General features: G+C 39.8%; 3 protein-coding genes across 3 annotated transcripts; 2 read left to right on the top strand and 1 right to left on the bottom strand.

The window, feature by feature from the left end:
• Positions 1-1,443: 1,443 nt before the first annotated feature.
• Positions 1,444-2,595, bottom strand: LOC103515931. The gene is made up of 3 exons (XM_008480876.1): positions 2,576-2,595; positions 2,378-2,489; positions 1,444-2,172 (listed from the first exon to the last, which is right to left on the bottom strand). The coding sequence occupies exons 1-3, from the start codon at positions 2,593-2,595 to the stop codon at positions 1,444-1,446; spliced, it is 861 nt and encodes a 286-aa protein (XP_008479098.1).
• Positions 2,596-2,693: 98 nt separating this feature from the next.
• Positions 2,694-4,475, top strand: LOC113470215 (pancreatic triacylglycerol lipase-like). The gene is made up of 3 exons (XM_026828482.1): positions 2,694-2,768; positions 3,324-3,397; positions 3,933-4,475. The coding sequence occupies exons 1-3, from the start codon at positions 2,714-2,716 to the stop codon at positions 4,110-4,112; spliced, it is 309 nt and encodes a 102-aa protein (XP_026684283.1). The 5' UTR covers positions 2,694-2,713; the 3' UTR covers positions 4,113-4,475.
• Positions 4,476-5,381: 906 nt separating this feature from the next.
• Positions 5,382-5,729, top strand: LOC103515930 (lipase member H-like). Its single transcript, XM_008480874.2, has one exon. The coding sequence runs from the start codon at positions 5,409-5,411 to the stop codon at positions 5,727-5,729; it is 321 nt and encodes a 106-aa protein (XP_008479096.1). The 5' UTR covers positions 5,382-5,408.
• The last annotated feature ends 9,420 nt before the right edge of the window (positions 5,730-15,149 follow it).

The following is a 15,149-nucleotide window of genomic DNA, read 5'->3' as shown; positions in this document are numbered from 1 at the left end:
TACTAGATTTTCATTTCGCTACTGGGATTCAAACCCAGCCCCTCGAATTACAAATTGGTAGTGCTACCCTCCAAGCTAACTAGGCCGGTTAAAAAATCTACTTCAGACTGATTTGAGAGCGAGAATTTGTGTTCATAAATATGACCCTTCCCTGCTCTGGCTTGTGAGTCCTACGAGAAGTATTTGGAGGGCAACTGTTTCAACTGCACGGATCCGACGAAGTGCGGCAACATGGGGTACTATGCTGACAAGTCGACCGGAAGGGGTACCCTGTATCTGCTAACGAGGGACGAGGAACCTTTCTGTGGTAAGTAGACTTAAATTGTTTCCTGGCAGATATAGCTTAACTCCATACAGGGAGTCGAGCGGATCAGGTACCTACATCGTCTCATGTCTTCTGACGAAGTGTTTCGCACATCGAAGCGTTTACAACTTCATGTGAGTTAATTACAGTTAGTTGTAAAGTAACTTCCAAGATCAATAGGCTGTTGATACTAGTGTCTGGTTATACACAACAAGCCCACTTTGAGTCGTAGGTGTAGGGGCAACAGTCCCAAAAGATGGGTTAAGCTTTTATGAATCTACGAACGGAAATCGTACCCGTGACCTAACACTTATAGGAAGTTATAAGGCATTAGTGCTACCCTCAAAGATAACTAGGCTGGTTAAAAATTTACTTCAGTCTGACTTGAGAGCGAGAATTTGTGTTCGTAAATAAGGCTGAGAGACTACGAGCTAAGAGGACCCTACAAACGCACTAACGTAAAATAGGCGAGTAGGTTAGGTATTCGCAGTAACTTCTGGATTTTGCTGTCACTAATAGGTCACCCGTTATCAAAACTCCAAACGGTGTCTCCTATCTCTACAAATCCCATGTTGTGGAATTTTTTTCCTAGGAAAACAGGAGGGTTTGCCGGGCGTCCGGTAGACGGTTGATGATTTCTGTGAGCTGCTCACCGAAACCCATTTCAAACAGTCTGCAATGTGAAAGACAATTTTCCCTTTGCTTACCAAAGTAAAAAACGTAAAGTGTTAAGGATTTGGGTTTACAGGGGCTTTCATTTCCGTTTATCCGATTGTCACATAAAGTTTTTATCGCCAGCCTAGTTAGCTGGGTTGGTAGCGTGGTTCGATTCCCGCCCGGGGCGGATTTTATCCTGACCGGATAATGTTCGTTCTCGGAACAGTTGGCTTCCTTCTCTCTTCGATTTCTAGACTTATCCTTAGCAGTTACAATTCCCTCTATCAAACCTCTTTTTTTATATTAAAAAAGATGAGTGTTTCACTGTTTCACCGCCGCCCCGCTTAATACATCAGACGCTTTTGGTCTGTGTCGTAGCATTCCCATCCCGTAATATGCTCTGGATATTGATCTACTCCTGGCTGTCTTGGGTTTCAGCACAGGTTCTTTGATTTCAGGCTGAGGAGTTGTTGTATTCGCTTTCACACTCTGGATATTGATCTACTCCTGGCTGTCTTGGGTTTCAGCACAGGTTCTTTGATTTCAGGCTGAGGAGTTGTTGTATTCGCTTTCACGGTTTCTTTCAGAGTCGTTGTAATTGATGTTGGCGTGGGTTTGTCGGTAACAAACTCGTAGGGTCCGGACTTGTTTTCTGTCACTGGTTTCACAGAAGTACTCCAGTATTGTTCCAGACTAGAGTAGTTCATAGTGATGGAAATGTCTGGTACGTAGGTGGCAGAGTCTCCAGCATCCATCGCCATGGTTGGCAATGGAGTTTCTATCGGGGCACCTTTATGGTCTTCTTGAATTTCAGACTTGTCACTAGTGTTTTTTGAATCATGATTCACGTTCCAGTTTTTACTTCCACTTTCCCGGAAACTCCGCGAGACATTGGGACTTGGACTCTCATTTTCTAAGCTGAGGAATCCTCGTCCACTATTCTCAATGTTATCTTTGTCTGTACTGTCCAAACTGTTTCCATTGTTGCTCAGATCAACTACAGGATCCCAGGGCGATTTGAAATAATCAGTGACACCTACTCCTATACCATTTAGTTCTGGATCCACACTAAGACTAATATCAATACTGTTACCGGAACTCGTTTTGTTTTTCTTTGGGATAATCTCATCTCCTATCTTTACAACCTCGGTCACAAAAGGAGGCTTTGATTTATTTGACGAAAGTAGCAAGTTTTGCAGAACCAAAGTTTCCTGAAACATACAAACAAAACAATAATTGTCATTCTAAGAGAAAATCTTCCTTTTAATTTCCCAAGATTAATATGCCAAAACATTACAGCAAATGAGTTATCCCACCTATACGTAAATAGGTATTCCTAGTACTGATAAGTAAACTAATAGTCTAATACTCTAATACATAGGTATAATATGAGTAGGTACTCGTATTGAGACTTACATTTATTACATCAGTACTTGAACTTTCAGAAACTTTGCAATCGCCAGGGAAGAGAGGTAGAAGTTGAGGAACACCAGTTTCTAGGACCAAGTCCTTCTTGCAAATAGATAACCTGTAAACAGATAGGTATACGAGTATTTATGCAACTGAGCAGCTAAGCACATTTAATCAAAAACCCCCTGGTCACCTTTTCTTGACGTTCGTGTATCTAATACCATCCGACCGTCCCTAGTAGCCGTTTGTTTTGATGTTATAAGGTATGCCCTTTAAACAACGTATGTCCAGTGCATATAGCACCTCAAATCAAGGCTGGACTTCTATCCCAACGGAGGACGTATGCAGAAAGGATGCACGAACTTGTTCGTCGGAGCTGTCTCGGATATTCTGTGGTGTAAGTTGAACGATGTTAATTGTTGTTATGTTGTACGAGTATATAGAGAGAGCAACTGAGGTTTTACTGTCCCGAAATCGAAGAGAGAAGGAAGACAGGATAGGAAAAAGCCAGCCGTTCCGAGTACGTACCTTATCTGTTTAGGATAAAGTGTGGAAATCGAACCCGCTTTCTTGCTTTGAAATTCATATAATTTTGAGGTGCAACCTTTGTTGATATTTGTATCCGTCACCCCGCGCTTGTTAGGGTCATAGTCATAAGTGTCATAACTCATAACCCATTTGTTACTCATTGAAGCTAAGCTTTGCAGCAGCAGAGATTACGAAAATCGTTCATGCCATGTCCCTTGGAAGACAATAACGAGTTTTTGCAACTAAAATTAGCGTCGCGTTAACTGAACTTTTTCACGTTATTTTACGAAAACTCGGTTCTGCACATGTGCAGAAACCAGTTTTCTTTAACCTAACCCAACCCAACCTAACCTAACCTAACCCAACCCAACCTAACCTAACCTAACCTAACCCAACCCAACCTAATAGCTCCCTCCTATTTCAGCGGCAACCGAGGTGTACGGGCGAAGTTTGTGCAATCACAGGCGCGCCTACAAGTTCTTCACAGACAGCGTGTTAAGCTCCCTCCTATTTCAGCGGCAACCGAGGTGTACGGGCGAAGTTTGTGCAATCACAGGCGCGCCTACAAGTTCTTCACAGATAGCGTCTTGGTTGCCTACCTTTGTAGGTACTTACCATTACCCACCTATACCTACCAACGTAGATTTAAAATATTTACCAGCAGGTATACCCACTGCCTATCCTCCGATATATTTACGACATACGGCTCTATTTCGAGAACTATTCTGCGGTCCCTACTATCCTACAAAAAAGATTGTGAGGAATGGAGAGTGCGAAGTCGCTCGTGGAACAGGCCTCAAGTATTTTTCGTCTTTATGTACAATCTGGACGAGGCTTCTCTCGAGTAGTGCTAATTTACTCCGTAAGAGCGCTATAGTCGCGTTTAGTCTGTGGCTAGCTTCTCACGTGTAGCTCCATGGCCAGCTTCACAGATCGTAAACAATCCTTCCATGCTTCTGTGAGTTTTGTGGAAAATTAAAAAATTTGGAAAACCTGAAAAGTGAAAACCAGGAAAGGGGAAAGTTCCATCTTGCCCCGCTGCAACTTCCCTGCTCTGGCTTGTGAGTCCTACGAGAAGTATTTGGAGGGCAACTGTTTCAACTGCACGGATCCTACAAAGTGCGGCAACATGGGGTACTATGCTGACAAGTCGACCGGAAGGGGTACCCTGTATCTGCTAACGAGGGACGAGGAACCTTTCTGTGGTAAGTAGGATTAAATTGTTTCCTGACGGATTTAGCTTAACTCCATACAGGGAGTCGAGCGGATCAGGTACCTTCATCTTCTCATGTCTTCTGGCGAAGTGTTTCGCAAATCGAAGCGTTTACACCTTCATGTGAGTTAATTACAGTTAGTTGTAAAGTAACTTACCGAGATCAATAGGCTGTTGATACTAGTGTCTGGTTATACACAAAAAGCCCACATTGAGTCGTAGGTGTAGGGGCAACAGCCCGAAAAGATGGGTTAAGCTTTTATGAATCTACGAATCTTTCCGGGCGGAAATCGTACCCGTGACCTAGGAAGTTATAGGGCATTAGTGCTACCCTCCAAGCTAACTAGGCCGGTTAAAAAATCTACTTCAGACTGATTTGAGAGCGAGAATTTGTGTTCATAAATATGACCGTGAGACTGAAGGTGTGTCCACAGAGTCCACACATAGTTGATCGATGTCGAATGACACGTCCACACTACCTCGACAACATAGTTTTATCGACGGTCAGTCGACTATGTTTGGACACACCTTTAGAGCTAAGAGGACCTAACGTAAAATAGGTGAATAGGTTAGGTTACCTATTCGCAGTAACTTCTGGATTTGCTGTCACCCCGTTATCAAAACTCCGAACGGTGTCTCCTATCTCTATAAATCCCATGTTGTGGAATTTTTTCCTAGTTTTTTAATTTGACCGTTTCCTTCAAGAACTTGTAAAGATAAAAGCATAGCCGATATCTGCCTCTGGGACACGCTTACACTGATGTGTAAATGGACATTATGGACTGATAACTGATAGAGTTCTAGTAATTCTAAGAAAAACCTTCCAGTAGCTCAACATTAAAAGACAATTTATTCCTATTATACCTAGCAGTGCAATAATCCTAAACAAAAATGGACGCAGCACACAAGGGATCAAGAAGATACCGCCTTAACATAATAATAAATACGTACAAAGATTAAGAGGAAGTAGGTTGCCTACCTTTGTAGGTACTTACCATTACCCACCTATACCTACCAACGTAGATTTAAAATATTTACCAGCAGGTATACCCACTGCCTATCCTCCGATATATTTACGACATACGGCTCTATTTCGAGAACTATTCTGCGGTCCCTACTATCCTACAAAAAAGATTGTGAGGAATGGAGAGTGCGAAGTCGCTCGTGGAACAGGCCTCAAGTATTTTTCGTCTTTATGTACAATCTGGACGAGGCTTCTCTCGAGTAGTGCTAATTTACTCCGCTTGTTCATCGTTTTTGATTCTTTCCAATACTTTCTATTCTAACTTGAGAACGATGTTTCCAGGGCTGGATCCAGCGGGTCCCCTATTTGAAAGTCAAGATCCCCGGTCCAGGCTGGATTCGAGTGATGCTCAGTTTGTGGACGTGATTCATTCAAACGGAGAGAATCTCATTCTGGGAGGCCTGGGATCCTGGCAACCTCTGGGCCATGTAGACTTCTATCCTAACGGAGGACGTATGCAGAAAGGATGCACGAACTTGTTCGTCGGAGCTGTCTCGGATATTCTGTGGTGTAAGTTGAGCTTTGAACGATGTTCCCCTCCCCCCTTGAGGCGCTTTAACTCTGGAATATCAGGTCGTTCACGTCGTGAATGATGTTTATTGTTTTGTATATACCTAAGAGGGTTGATTAGAAGGGACTGTAGCAACTGAGGTTTTACTGTCCTGAAATCGAAGAAAGAAGGAGGACAATATAGAAAGAAGCCAGCCGTTCCGAGAACGTACCTTATCTGTTTAGGATAAAGTTCGCTCTGTTCAAAAATCGAACCCGCTATTCTTGCTATGAAATCCATAAATTTTGAGGTGTGGCCTTCCTTGTTACTTTATCCGTCACCCCGCGCTTGTTACGGTCAGAGCCTTTTTGTTACTCATTGAAACTAGGTGAAACACCATTTTTTTTTTTTTTTTTTAGTTCAGTTTTCAGACCATCTGAGAAACCTAGGTTGGAAAGTACTCACCTAGGTCTGTCAGATAGTCAAAGCGTGAGTAGAAAGAGGATAATGTATGCACCTTGAAATTTTAACTGTGCTTTATAGCAGTACAAAATACACAATAATAGGCATTTCTGAGATCAGATTGGCAGGATTAGACTCCGTAAGAGCGCTATAGTCGCGTTTAGTCTGTGGCTAGCTTCTCACGTGTAGCTCCATGGCCAGCTTCACAGATCGTAAACAATCGTTCCATGCTTTTGTGAGTTTTGTCAGTTTTGTGGAAAATTTGGAAAACCAGGAAAGGGGAAAGTTCCATTTTTTTGGCCACTTCTTCATTCAATTTTGTATGGAACAATAATCAGACCGATAGCATCCTCGACTTTGATGGTACATTCGTTCTCATTTGACAAAATTTTAGATGACAAATGTGAGGAAATCAGGCTGTATCTCGTTGGTGCAGCGTTCAATTTCACCTTTCAATGATTCAGTGTGTGTGGGATTGTTATTGTAAACTTGTGACTTTAGGTATAGTAAAAAAATTGCGATTTTTGCGCCTCTATATCTCCGGAACTACTTAGTATTAAGAGCTCAAATTTTCAAGGTATGTTTATATACCTCACCTAAATATGTGCCCTGAATTTTAAAAGTTTATCTTTAGAGGAAGCCGATCTATGAAGGTGAGAAAAACCTGCCGAATCGGTTCGTGTAAAGATACACAGGCGTGCTTACTGGAACTTGGCCTGGCGCACTGCCGTGCGCTCAGATAATATGTCAATTTTATTATGCTAACGCGTTGTTGAACAGTTTTAGCCTCCATGATGACTAATTTTGATATGTTTACAATCAATATGTCAAAGATTGTACAAAATAAAACAACGAATAACAAAGTTATGACCCTTTCAAATCTTGCGTTCTTATTGGGACACCCTTTATGTATACATAGTGGAACTTACAGATATTTGTAGGTACATACATTACCCATCTTAGGTAAATATACATATGTAATAGGTATGTACAGTACATAGGTATTTACCTATGTACCCCAACCAGGAAGGATTCTATACAACGTGACTCTAATGTACAATCGTTTCCGTTTGTCCAATCAATATTGAGATGCGGCCAAACCATTTTGAAGGTCGAATGGGTGACAATTTTTTCAATTGGTTTTGCCAAACGATGCGACCAAATTCCTGGTATGTGACTATGTGCTTATAATGAAAGTCGTTGAGATCTTGGCGCCTTTTAGCATAGAGACCTATTCATTCAAGCTTAGGTTTCTTAAGTTGTGTCCACACATAGTCGACCCGCCGTCGATCGATGTTGCGCGACTGAGCCGTCTACACTGCCAGGAAGCAAAAAGATTCGGACTTAACGGATGAACCAGTTGTCCGAATATCACGGCCAGAAGCTCACATGGATACGCCTATGGTGAATAATAATAATAACAACAGTTAGTGCCAAGCTAAAATACCTAATGAATGAACACGTAAAAATTGTGTGAAAGATGATGCTGTAGTGAATAATAATAATAACAACAGTTAGTGCCAAGCTAAAATACCTAATGAATGAACACGTAAAAATTGTGTGAAAGATGATGCTGTAGGTCCAAAATACGACCTACCTACTGTCACATAAAATATAGGTACCCGCGCGGGAGTATTTATAACCACCTATACCTACTTGTAGGTATTTAGTTCGAAAACAACTTGGTTTCTCTTTCGGTAGGACAGTGTAGCCTGGTCGGTACGCAGTGTAGGTAGGTACCTATGATCAGACCCATATAATTATGTGACATAAATCTAGGTAGGTAGGTACCTACCTAAGTAGCTCTACTTATGTAATTTTTCCATTTTGTGTGCCGCCAGTTGTTTTTTTGTGATAAATAACTTACGAATTGCGTAGGTAGGTACCCCATATTGTAGATTGTAAAGATTGGTATAAAATAAAATCAAGATGTAAATATATTGAAGAACATGTAGGTACCTACTGTCACATAAAATATAGGTACCCGCGCGGGAGTACTTATAACCACCTATACCTACTTGTATTTAGTTCGAAAACAACTTGGTTTCTCTTTCGGTAGGACAGTGTAGCCTGGTCGGTACGTAGTGTAGGTAGGTAGGTACCTATGATCAGACCCATATAATTATGTGACATAAATCTAGGTAGGTAGGTACCTACCTAAGTAGCTCTACCTGTCACATAAAATATAGGTACCCGCGCGGGAGTACTTATAACCACCTATACCTACTTGTATTTAGTTCGAAAACAACTTGGTTTCTCTCTCGGTAGGACAGTGTAGCCTGGTCGGTACGTAGTGTAGGTAGGTACCTATGATCAGACCCATATAATAAAATTATGTGACATAAATCTAGGTAGGTAGGTACCTACCTAAGTAGATCTACTTATGTAATTTTTCCATTTTGTGTGCTGCCAGTTGTTTTTTTGTAATAAATAACTTACGCATTGCGTAGGTACCTACCCCATATTGTAGATTGTAAAGATTGGTAGGTATAAAACAAAATCAAGATGTAAATAATATATTGAAGAACATGTAGGTACCTACATAGGTATCTATACATAATTATATCTAATAAAATTATCTATTTTTTTTTTTATTCCCTAGATTTTATTTATGTTGTCGAGGTAGTGTGGACGTGTCATTCGACATCGATCAACTATGTGTGGACTCTGTGGACACACCTTCAGTCTCACGGTCATATAGGCTTTACAATGTAAGGAGGAACGTAATTATAATAGGTGCATACCAAAGATAGGTATCTGATAACTTGATAAGTAATGAGACCATTTATATATTGGGACGCAACATGCTTGAATGTTACTCAGAGAGAACCTTCCGGAGGCACTCTTGGTTTTAAGGTGACCACGGAAGCGAGTAACATTACCTAAATTAGTTCCCCAAAAAACAAAGACTACATTAACAAAGTCCTGTTACCGTAAAGGTGTGTGCACACATAGTCAATCGGCCGTCGATCGACGTCATCGATATTTACATAATTTTATGTATTCTGTAGGCTTTACAATGTAAGGAGGAACGTAATTATAATAGGTGCATACCAAAGATATGTAAGTACCTATCTGATAACTTGATAAGTAATGAGACCATTATATTGGGACGCAACATGCTTGAATGTTACTCAGTGAGAACCTTCCGGAGGCACTCTTGGTTGGTTTTAAGGTGTCCATGGAAGCGAGTAACATTACCTAAATTAGTCCCCCAAAAAACAAAGACTACATTAACAAAGTCTTGTTACCGTAAAGGTGTGTCCACACATAGTCAATCGGCCGTCGATCGGTGTCGACAGAACCGGTCCACACTACCTCGGTAACATATATTTATCTCGTCTATTGACGGCTGGTCGACTATGTTTGGACACACCTTAAGCATACCAAATAAAAATAGAGGTACCTATTAGCGTAATTTATTTGAATAAATCCATAGAGGCATCCATTGTTCATCGGGAGGGGGGACAAAGATAGTTCAATATTAGATAGAGTGGACAGTGCAAAAGTCCTAAATAAAAATGTTCGTGGCATACAAGGGATCAATAATGATGGACGTGATCGTCGAGCGTCTTGCCTGGTAAATAGAAGGGCGCAAGTTCAGATTTCGCCGAGGAATTTCGAGACGTAGATATGTACTCAACTAGGTACTCATATTTTAGAATTTGGTCACTTAAAATAATAGTTCAGAAGCTGTGTTCACACATAGTCGACGCCGTCGATCGACGAGGTGAATCTATGTTATCAAGGCAGTGTAGACGGCTCAGTCGCGCGACATCGATCGACGGCGAGTCGACTATGTGTGGACACAACTTGAGAAACCTAAGCTTGAATGAATAGGGCTCTATGCTAAAAGGCGCCAAGATCTCAAGTACTTTCATTATAAGCACATAGTCACATACCAGGAATTTGGTCGCATCGTTTAGCAAAACCAAACCTACTCATATTTTAGAATTTGGTCACTTAAAATAATAGTTCAGAAGCTGTGTTCACACATAGTCGACGCCGTCGATTGGCGAGGTGAAGATTCACCAAGGCAGTGTAGACTGTAGACGACTCAGTGGCGCGACATCGATCGACGGCGGGTCGACTATGTGTGGACACAACTTGAGAAACCTAAGCTTGAATGAATAGGGCTCTATGCTAAAAGGCACCAAGATCTCAAGTACTTTCATTATAAGCACATAGTCACATACCAGGAATTTGGTCGCATCGTTTGGCAAAACCAATTTTGAAAAAATTGTCACCCATTCGACCTTCAAAATGGTTTGGCCGCATCTCAATATTGATTGGACAAACGGAAACGATTGTACATTAGAGTCACGTTGTATAGAATCCTTCCTGGTTGTGGTACATAGGTAACACCTATGTACATACATATTATGTATGTATGTATGTACCTAAGATGGGTAATGTATGTACCTACAAAAATCTGTAAGTTCCACTATGTATACATAAAGGGTGTCCCAATAAGAACGCAAGATTTGAAAGGGTCATAACTTTGTCATTCGTTGTTTTATTTTGTACAATCTTTGACATATTGATTTTAAACATATCAAAATTAGTTATCATGGAGGCTAAAACTGTTCAATTTGTACATTAGAGTCACGTTGTATAGAATCCTTCCTGGTTGTGGTACATAGGTAACACCTATGTACATACATATTATGTATGTATGTACCTAAGATGGGTAATGTATGTACCTACAAATATCTGTAAGTTCCACTCTGTATACATAAAGGGTGTCCCAATAAGAACGCAAGATTTGAAAGGGTCATAACTTTGTTATTTGTTGTTTTATTTTGTACAATCTTTGACATATTAACTGTAAACATATCAAAATTAGTCATCATGGAGGCTACAACTGTTCAACAACGCGTTAGCATAATAAAATTGACATATTATCACTTTTGCGCGAGCATTTTCCTAGTCGTAATCTTGTCATTTTCCATAATTTTCTGATATCACCCCTTTTATAGGCCGACATTTTTGGATAGGAACTTGGCCTTTTTTTCACATTTGTGTTTTTGTGGGGGATCACTTTTGCGCGAGCATTTTCCTAGTCGTAATCTTGTCATTTTCCGTAATGGTGACGAGAAATGGCCGCCATTTTCATGAGATTTGACCCCCTAGACAACTTTTGTTGGGGGTACCTAAAGTCACAAGTTTACAATAACAATCCCACACACACTAAAGCATTGAAAGGTGAAATTGAACGCTGCACCAACGAGATACAGCCTGATTCCCTCAAATTTGTCATCGAAAATTTTGTCAAATGAGAACGAATGTACCATCAAAGTCGAGGATGCTATCGGTCTAACGAGAAATGGCCGCCATTTTCATGAGATTTGACCCCCTAGACAACTTTCTGTGGGGGTACCTAAAGTCACAAGTTTACAATAACAATTCCACACACACTAAAGCATTGAAAGGTGAAGTTGAACGCTGCACCAACGAGATACAGCCTGATTCCCTCAAATTTGTCATCGAAAATTTTGTCAAATGAGAACGAATGTACCATCAAAGTCGAGGATGCTATCGGTCTGATTATTGTTCCATACAAAATTTCAGAATGTTTACTTCACAAATCATCTAAGAAGTCCATTTTATTCCACGGAGAACCCTGCTTTATTAAACAATCAAATCTTGCGCTCTTATTGGGACACCCTTTATAGTATAGGTATGTAGATGACTAGATGTGTATGGTGTTCCTTTATTTACTGACCATCATTTATCAATTTGTTCATGATAGGTACATATTAATACCTAACCTACATGGAGACAGAATATATGATCTTCAAATACCTACATTAACCTTTCGGTAAACTATCTTCTTTGCTTCCTTCATTCCATCTCATGACTTTCATGATCTTAGGTTTTACCTACCTACCTCTTACCTATAGGTAAGGTAAATAATTGCCAGTTCATGAGTCAACAAAAACTAAGGCTTCCGTTCCCTTCCACAAATTCAATAAAACACTGTCTTGAGTTTTATTGAAGTTAATTAATAATCAGATTATCACCCTAAAATCACTGCTCGTCTGCTCATACCTATAGACTACAGAGTTGGTAAAAAAAGTATTAACATGAACTTGAGTAGAAGTACATATAGTCAACAAAAACTAAGGCTTCCGTTCCCTTCCACAAATTCAATAAAACACTGTCTTGAGTTTTATTGAAGTTAATTAATAATCAGATAATCACCCTAAAATCACTGCTCGTCTGCTCACACCTATAGACTACAGAGTTGGTAAAAAAAGTATTAACATGAACTTGAGTAGAAGTACATAATATGTATGTATGTTAAGTAGTTAAGTTATATGTTGAGTGTTCTTTACAACATTCGAATCATCTCTCTGATAAGTCATTAGCTCATTAGAGAAAAAGCATTAGGTTTCCATGTACAATACACGTAGGTACCTATACCAGCCAAAACAGAAAATGGAAACACCATTATAGATCAGGGCCATTTGTTTGCCCAGAAGCGAAAAAAGAAACAAGAGATGGAATTATCCTAGAAATTGAATGGGAAAAAGATAGGTCAGCCATACCCAACCTGTGGTCCGCTAAGCTTTTCTGTGCGGCCCTTGGCAGCTTGATTTAAGGCACTATGCCATGGGAGCTGGTACCTACTAAATGCCAGTGAAAAATATGACCATGTTCACCACGGCATTTATCTAGTTAAGTTGTATTTCTTCTCGGAATTTCCCCTCTTCTAAAGCTCGTGTCTACCCTTTTGGTGTGATATAGTGCATGTACCAAACCTTAGAAAATCAAGGATGGCGCTTTCCGGAAACGAACGATTCCGTTAAATTCCTCGATGGTGTCTAAAAAGTTGTGTCCAAACATAGTCGACCGGCCATCGATCGACGAGGTGGATATACGAGTATTATATGTTGTAGAGGCAGTGTGGTCTCGTATTTCGGGCAAATCCACTGAAAATATGGCCTTAACTCTATTGATCCTTTTCAAAGACAATTTTGTAATTTTGGCACATCCACTAATTTGTAAAGCATGTTAGCGAATTCTCTCTCTCTCTCTCGCGGATTCTAGCTTGTACTTTGGACATCTCCACTAAAAAATTACATGCTCTTGATCTTTTTACTTCCTTAGACAGTTTTGTACTTTTGGCAGATCCACGAATCAGTCCTCTTTATCTTCACTTTATCTTTGTCATCTCTGTCTCTCTCCCTCTCTCTGGTACCTATCATAGATCTACATAGGTGAGTAATATCTACCTAGATTAGCAAAAAGATTACATCCAGGTAGTAATAAGGATATTAACATAGGTGACTTTGCAAAACAATGTGTAGAGAGCTGAAGGTTAACTGAGAGATAATCTTGAAGGCAAAAATGATCACAAAATTAGAGCCATTACAAATCATCCTCACATACTAACAATACAATAATAATTACACATCTTAACTCTACAATGAATAATTGCACATGCTAACTACATCACGAGAAAATATTAATTTACATAAATGTATGTACATGTTATCTTCTATGTCCCAACCTGGCTCATCTTCCCTCACCCATGTAATTAAATGGGTATTTAATAACTACGTACCCTTAGGCTTGAGGACAAGGCTGAATTAGATTTAGCACATGATCATTTATCACATGAAACAGTTAATTTATACCCAATAAATGTACCTGTTAAAAAGGGGTGCTTTTTTGTGCCTCTATGTATATCCAAGACCATTCTGACCTCGGCTAAGGCAAAACTTGAATACTTTATTTATAGCTTTATACTATAACTCTCATTGAGTTTTAGGTTACCCTTTTTTCCTTAACATTGAAGATAATGTGGTGGTCCCGTAGCCCGTAAAAAGGACGGGTCACCCACTATGGTACACCATAACATTAGTAGATAGAATCACTTCTTCAGAAATATATCAGCTTCCTAGCACATCCAAACTGACTCATTGATCATGATAAAATTATTATTGATTACCAATCAAACGTTTCTGACTCGAGAGCACAACTACCACTAGTACCACTATGTCCACTATCAGACAAAATGTCGTCTAGACAAACAATCCAGGGTTTAGTTAGACCTGAACGGTTCAGTTCAGTAAATGTTCAGCGTTCACTCAAGTCTCTGAAAGTTACTGCCTTGGGCATGACCTAGATTAACCACACTGGGTCAATGTCAGAGGCATCCGAGAACATAGTAGAACTTTGAGACTCATTATGTTACTATGCACTACTGTACTCTGAATATCTACACTATGGGAAGTAAAAGTGTTCTCTCTGAACCACATTGGTAAGTTTTGAGAATGTGTTAAGAGAGGACAGCGGGTTATTATCATGATTGTAGTAAGTTGGTATGTCTGAACTTGACCTGTAACCTTGATCTACGTATAATTGTATACTTAGGTCTGAAGTGTGAGTCTTGAAATCTTGTCAAGATTTTTTTTTTGTGGGGTGGTTTTTATTTTATGGGGGGATGGGGTTTTTTTTTTAAAAAAAAAAAAAAAAAAAAAAAGCAAGGAACAAGGATAACCAACCAATTAGATAAGGAAAAGGACTCTGTAAGTGAATATGTAGGAAATGAACGTAATGATGCTGATGATTACTAGAAAGAGTAATGCGGACTTGTGGACCAGGTTACAATAGAGTACTCCGGTACCGCTAACCGTTACCCACAATAGATTGTAAACACAACTGTTAACCTATTTCTACCTCAAATGAAACTGCTTTAAGAAATGATAGTTCCTTTGAAATCTTCGAAGTACTTGGTCCTGTATACTACAAGACGCATGAAACACGAACTATTGAAATGGGATGATAAATAAACACCTAAACAGACATAGTACATTGCTTTGCCAGATAATTGCTCGTACATTGCTTTGCCAGATAATTTACATGTCAGTCAGATCTCAGATTGAGGATACTGTACGTTGTATCAAGGAGATTTTTTTACAGGAAAACATCAAAGTACTAATTACTACTGAATATGATCGATTGAAAAGGAAGAGAAATCAGAATCACTACGTAAGGCATTCTTCATCCATCATAATATTAAAACAAATGATGCTGCGCTCAATGGGTTAAA

The sequence above is a fragment of the Diaphorina citri genome, unplaced genomic scaffold, assembly GCF_000475195.1.
Source record: "Diaphorina citri unplaced genomic scaffold, Diaci psyllid genome assembly version 1.1 scaffold1444, whole genome shotgun sequence".
NCBI classification, from domain to species: Eukaryota; Metazoa; Arthropoda; class Insecta; order Hemiptera; family Psyllidae; genus Diaphorina; species Diaphorina citri.
Note: the sequence above shows the minus strand (reverse complement) of the source record. Positions and strands in the feature narration are given on the sequence as shown.